Source organism: Oncorhynchus gorbuscha, unplaced genomic scaffold (genome assembly GCF_021184085.1).
Source record: "Oncorhynchus gorbuscha isolate QuinsamMale2020 ecotype Even-year unplaced genomic scaffold, OgorEven_v1.0 Un_scaffold_3043, whole genome shotgun sequence".
Taxonomy (NCBI): Eukaryota; Metazoa; Chordata; class Actinopteri; order Salmoniformes; family Salmonidae; genus Oncorhynchus; species Oncorhynchus gorbuscha.
In genome coordinates, this window is record NW_025747400.1 from 33914 (window position 1) to 40000 (window position 6087).

At 44.7% G+C, this 6087-nt stretch overlaps 1 protein-coding gene across 1 annotated transcript in view; it reads left to right on the forward strand.

The window, feature by feature from the left end:
* The first annotated feature begins 3193 nt into the window (after nt 1-3193).
* The window catches only part of LOC124027256 (calpain-2 catalytic subunit-like), a 4124-nt gene continuing 1230 nt past the window's right edge, over nt 3194-6087 (forward strand). The window contains exons 1-2 of the mRNA XM_046339717.1: nt 3194-3493; nt 4349-4418. Coding sequence (XP_046195673.1) covers nt 3257-3493; nt 4349-4418 — 307 coding nt within the window. The 5' untranslated portion in view covers nt 3194-3256. The remainder of the gene's footprint in view (nt 3494-4348; nt 4419-6087) is intronic.

Genomic DNA, 6087 nt, shown 5'->3' on the forward strand with positions numbered 1-6087 from the left:
GACTCCAATCTAAGTGTATGTAAACTAGTTTTAATGACTCCAATCTAAGTGTATGTAAACTTCTGACTTCAACTGTAAATAGTGAAGTACAGATACTCAAAATAAACAACTTAAGTAGTACTGTAAGTAGTACTTTTAAAGTATTTCTACACCACTGCATGTCCAGTCATACTTGGGGTCTGAGCGTGTGTCTCTCGACGTCGTTCCGTCTCCGTTGCAGCATTCAAATCGTGGTCATGGTGTGTCTGTGCATCACAGCATTTCCACAGATTGAGCCATACACAATACAGGTTAAGCAATGAGGATAGCATTTTGTTGACAACATGGTGGTTTACACTGTGTCTACTGTGTGTGAGAATGATGGAAGAAATCTTACCCCAGCTGTAGGTCCATTTGAGTCTGTGTGGTTACTTATGCCTACGCATCAACCAGTACTGGGTCCAGGTCCAGTTGAGTCTGTGTGGTTACTTAGGCCTACCCATCAACCATACTGGGTCCATTTGAGTCTGTGTGATTACTTAGGCCTACGCATCAACCAGTACTGGGTCCATTTGAGTCTGTGTGGTTACTTAGGCCTACGCATCAACCAGTACTGGGTCCATTTGAGTCTGTGTGGTTACTTAGGCCTACGCATCAACCAGTACTGGGACCATTTGAGTCTGTGTGGTTACTTAGGCCTACGCATCAACCAGTACTGGGTCCATTTGAGTCTGTGTGGTTACTTAGGCCTACGCATCAACCAGTACTGGGACCATTTGAGTCTGTGTGGTTACTTAGGCCTACGCATCAACCAGTACTGGGTCCATTTGAGTCTGTGTGGTTACTTAGGCCTACGCATCAACCAGTACTGGGACCATTTGAGTCTGTGTGGTTACTTAGGCCTACGCATCAACCATACTGGGTCCATTTGAGTCTGTGTGGTTACTTAGGCCTATGCATCAACCATACTGGGTCCATTTGAGTCTGTGTGGTTACTTAGGCCTACGCATCAACCATACTGGGTCCATTTGAGTCTGTGTGGTTACTTAGGCCTACGCATCAACCAGTACTGGGTCCATTTGAGTCTGTGTGGTTACTTAGGCCTACGCATCAACCAGTACTGGGTCCAATTGAGTCTGTGTGGTTACTTAGGCCTACGCATCAACCAGTACTGGGTCCATTTGAGTCTGTGTGGTTACTTAGGCCTACGCATCAACCAGTACTGGGTCCATTTGAGTCTGTGTGGTTACTTAGGCCTACGCATCAACCAGTACTGGGTCCATTTGAGTCTGTGTGGTTACTTAGGCCTACGCATCAACCAGTACTGGATCCATTTGAGTCTGTGTGGTTACTTAGGCCTACGCATCAACCAGTACTGGGTCCATTTGAGTCTGTGTGGTTACTTAGGCCTACGCATCAACCAGTACTGGGTCCATTTGAGTCTGTGTGGTTACTTAGGCCTACGCATCAACCAGTACTGGGTCCATTTGAGTCTGTGTGATTACTTAGGCCTACGCATCAACCAGTACTGGGTCCATTTGAGTCTGTGTGGTTACTTAGGCCTACGCATCAACCAGTACTGGGTCCATTTGAGTCTGTGTGGTTACTTAGGCCTACGCATCAACCAGTACTGGGTCCATTTGAGTCTGTGTGGTTACTTAGGCCTACGCATCAACCAGTACTGGGTCCATTTGAGTCTGTGTGGTTACTTAGGCCTACGCATCAACCAGTACTGGGTCCATTTGAGTCTGTGTGATTACTTAGGCCTACGCATCAACCATACTGGGTCCATTTGAGTCTCTGTGTGGTTACCAGTACTGGGTCCATTTGAGTCGCAGGCCTCAACCAGTACTGGGTCCATTTGAGTCTGTGTGGTTACTTAGGCCTACGCATCAACCATACTGGGTCCATTTGAGTCTGTGTGGTTACTTAGGCCTACGCATCAACCATACTGGGTCCATTTGAGTCTGTGTGGTTACTTAGGCCTACGCATCAACCAGTACTGGGTCCATTTGAGTCTGTGTGGTTACTTAGGCCTACGCATCAACCATACTGGGTCCATTTGAGTCTGTGTGATTACTTAGGCCTACGCATCAACCATACTGGGTCCATTTGAGTCTGTGTGATTACTTAGGCCTACGCATCAACCATACTGGGTCCATTTGAGTCTGTGTGGTTTTTTGGGTCCTTTGGGTCCTTTTTTTGCTGAGTTTAGCTAGCTAGCTAGATCACAGGTATTCTTGTCAATTATAAAAAACTTTCCCAAGACAGTTCACAGATGTCAATTTAAACCATTTTTCCCAATTTATTCTTTACTAAATTTAGCTAACAGATGTTTAATCCAGAGATTCTTACCTTTGCCAGGATTCAGCAGTCTCATCCACATCATCATGGCCCATTAGCAGCTAATATTGACAAAAGTCACCTTGTCTGAGAAAGATTTTCATGGTTATCAAAACGGCACACCTGGGTAAGCCTACGTGAAACACAGCCCTTATTTAAAGTGTTACTCAAATCCCCTATAGGGAAAAGTAATGGTGGAAAAACGATTGGAACCATTTCTGTATTTGACCGCTAGGTTTTATGGGTATTATGACTCATACTGTGGTACTCTATAAGGGCAGCATAACTTTAATTTATGGAAGTTGTTCCTTTCTTCATCAGGCATGTAATGTGGTTGTATTTGTCGAGTTAGCTATTGTGATATTTATATCACAATTTTATTTATTTATATATATTTATATTTTACTGTTCGGAAGTGCAAGTCACTTGGTGGTGGTCTGGCTGGTAGGTCTAGTAACGGCTGATGGCTAATGCCCCTGCTGGTAGACATGATTACTGCAACACGTTGGCCAGATGTGGCATGAACGTCCACAAGTCTTAGGCTAGAGCGCCATCTTTCGGCCATCAACCGCACACACCTGTGGCTTTTACCTGTATGTTCATAGCATGGAATAGAGTAGATAATTGACACGGACTTTAATATTAATCCACCCATATGATGTTCAAAAAGATTATTTCAATTCCAGGTGAGTGTACATCCGGAGTAGTTGATCTTCAGTGTTCATTTTCACAATAAATACTTTTGAACTGGTAAACGTTGACGAAATGAACAATTCCTGATAGTTCCGGTCATAGAAATCTATGTAAACATTGTAAAAAAATAACTTGCACAAACTTGCAAACCACGCCTGAAAATTCAGGGGCGGAGGAGAAGAATTTGACTATTCCACCAGCCCAACTGTTTTCCTCTTCACTGTCAACGCAGACTTCCACAATGGCTGGTGTGGCATCTACGTTGGCCAAGAAGAGGGCATTGGCCGCTGGGTTTGGCACTAATGCCAACGCGTCAAAGTACCTAAACCAAGACTTCCAATCTCTCAGGAGCGAGTGTCTGAGAAAAGGTTCGATATTTACCGATTGCACTTTTCCGGCTGCACCCGAGTCGCTCGGATTCAAAGAGCTTGGCCCGAATACTTCCAAAACCAGAGGTGTGCAATGGAAGCGACCCGGGGTAAATTACTGCGCCTCTTAATACTCCCTGCATTTACGCATGATTGAAGTGTCTGTCTGCTCTATGACTAGAAGTTCACTGCACTTTAAAAAAAATATATATATACACACAAATAGACCAAAGTGTTATTGAAAATTGCATTTCCTATCACTGGAAGAAGAAAAAACGCCTGAACATGTGCCAGTTGTTTTTAGGTGGGCGAGTCCGGATGCGTGTCCTTTTTGATACCCTATGGCTAATCGGTGTAAATCCATTCACATTACAATATTATATTCTAACTAAAGCAACTCATGTCTTGGGTTAAATCAATGACCGGCCAGAATGACTCATCCAGCTATTTATACGAAACTTTAGTTACACATCTGATCTGATCCTACAGGGTTTGGGCTGTGGTAAATGTGATCTGTGATCTGATCCTACAGGGTTTGGGCTGTGGTAAATGTGATCTGTGATCTGATCCTACAGGGTTTGGGCTGTAGTAGATGTGATCTGTGATCTGATCCTACAGGGTTTGGGCTGTAGTAGATGTGATCTGTGATCTGATCCTACAGGGTTTGGGCTGTAGTAGATGTGATCTGTGATCTGATCCTACAGGGTTTGGGCTGTAGTAGATGTGATCTGTGATCTGATCCTACAGGGTTTGGGCTGTGGTAAATGTGATCTGTGATCTGATCCTACAGGGTTTGGGCTGTGGTAGTGTTGACAGTAGATCAACTCCATGTCTAGGCTAACTCATGTGTACAGACATTATCTCCCTGAGTAAAGATAGTGTATGACTGTAAACAGGGCTGTTAAAGATTGGCCCTCAGTATATCTTCCACAGTCTTACTCATGTGTTGATCCCTCACTGAATAGGAACTGGTGTCCAACCCAGAATTCATCGTTGGTGGAGCCACGAGAACCGACATCTGCCAAGGAGGTCTGGGTAAGTCTACCTTTATAATAGGAGGTCTGGGTAAGTCTACCTTTATAATAGGAGGTCTGGGTAAGTCTACCTTTATAATAGGAGGTCTGGGTAAATCTACCTTTACATTAGGAGGTCTGGGTAAGTCTACCTTTATAATAGGAGGTCTGGGTGAGTCTACCTTTATAATAGGAGGTCTGGGTAAGTCTACCTTTATAATAGGAGGTCTGGGTGAGTCTACCTTTATAATAGGAGGTCTGGGTGAGTCTACCTTTATAATAGGAGGTCTGGGTGAGTCTACCTTTTATAATAGGAGGTCTGGGTGAGTCTACCTTTTATAATAGGAGGTCTGGGTGAGTCTACCTTTCTAACAGGAACCAAAACAGGAACCATACCAAAACCACAGGGCCGGTTTGCCAACAGTGTCCATGTTTTCCTCTTTGAGGAAGAGATGGTATACTAGTCTAAGTGAATGTGATTGATGTGATAGCACAACCAGTTATTGCTTTATTAACCAATGAGGTTATTTGTTTTCCTAGACTACCAATGAATAGCCTCCATCTCAGGTTGTTATCTCTCTCACAAGGTATAATAAGGACTCGGCGGTCTAAGGCACTGCATTTCAGTGCAAAAAGGTGTCACTATAGTACCTGGTTCGAATCCAGGCTGTATCACATCCGGCCGTAATTGGGAGTCCCATGGGGGCGGCACACAATTGGCACCAGCATCGTCCGGATTTGGCCGGAGTAGGCCGTCATTGTAATTAAGAATTTGTTCTTAACTGACTTACCTCGTTTAAATAAAGGTTGAATAAAGCATCACCCTAACCTTATAAAGCATCACCCTAACCTTATAAAGCATCACCCTAACCTTATAAAGCATCACCCTAACCTTATAAAGCACAGGGATATATTTATATGGAAACCAATCCAGTAAGCCTGCTGGGGGGGAAGTCCGGTCACTCTTTATGGGGATCGTCCCATATAGATGATCTACAGGTGGTCATACTAGCAACAAACTCTCTGTTGATAACCAGCTGCTTGATAAGGTTAGGGTGAGGGCTAGGGTGAGGGCTAAGGTGAGGGCTAAGGTGAGGGCTAGGGTGAGGGCTAAGGTGAGGGCTAAGGTGAGGGCTAGGGTGAGGGCTAAGGTTAGGGTGAGGGCTAAGGTTAGGGTGAGGGCTAAGGTTAGGGTGAGGGCTAAGGTTAGGGTGAGGGTTAGGGTGAGGGCTAAGGTTAGGGTGAGGGCTAAGGTTAGGGTGAGGGCTAAGGTTAGGGTGAGGGCTAAGGTTATTATGAGGGCTAAGGTTAGGGTGAGGGCTAAGGTTAGGGTGAGGGCTAAGGTTAGGGTGAGGGGTGAGGGCTAGGGTGATGGCTAGGGTTAGGGTGAGGGGTGAGGGCTAAGGTTAGGATGAGGGCTAAGGTTAGGATGAGGGCTAAGGTTAGGATGAGGGCTAAGGTTAGGGTGAGGGTGAGGGCTAAGGTTAGGATGAGGGCTAAGGGTTAGGGTTAGGGTTAGGGTTAGAGTTAGTAGATAGTGAAAATGTCTATAGATAGATAGCCCATCTGTAGATGCTCTAATGTCTATCCAAAGGGGTTAACTGAAGCCCTAATTAAACCAGTTACTGGAAAGCTCAGCTGTTCCTTTGAAAATGTCCATTTAGTCTTCATGTTAAGTTGATTTATTTTAT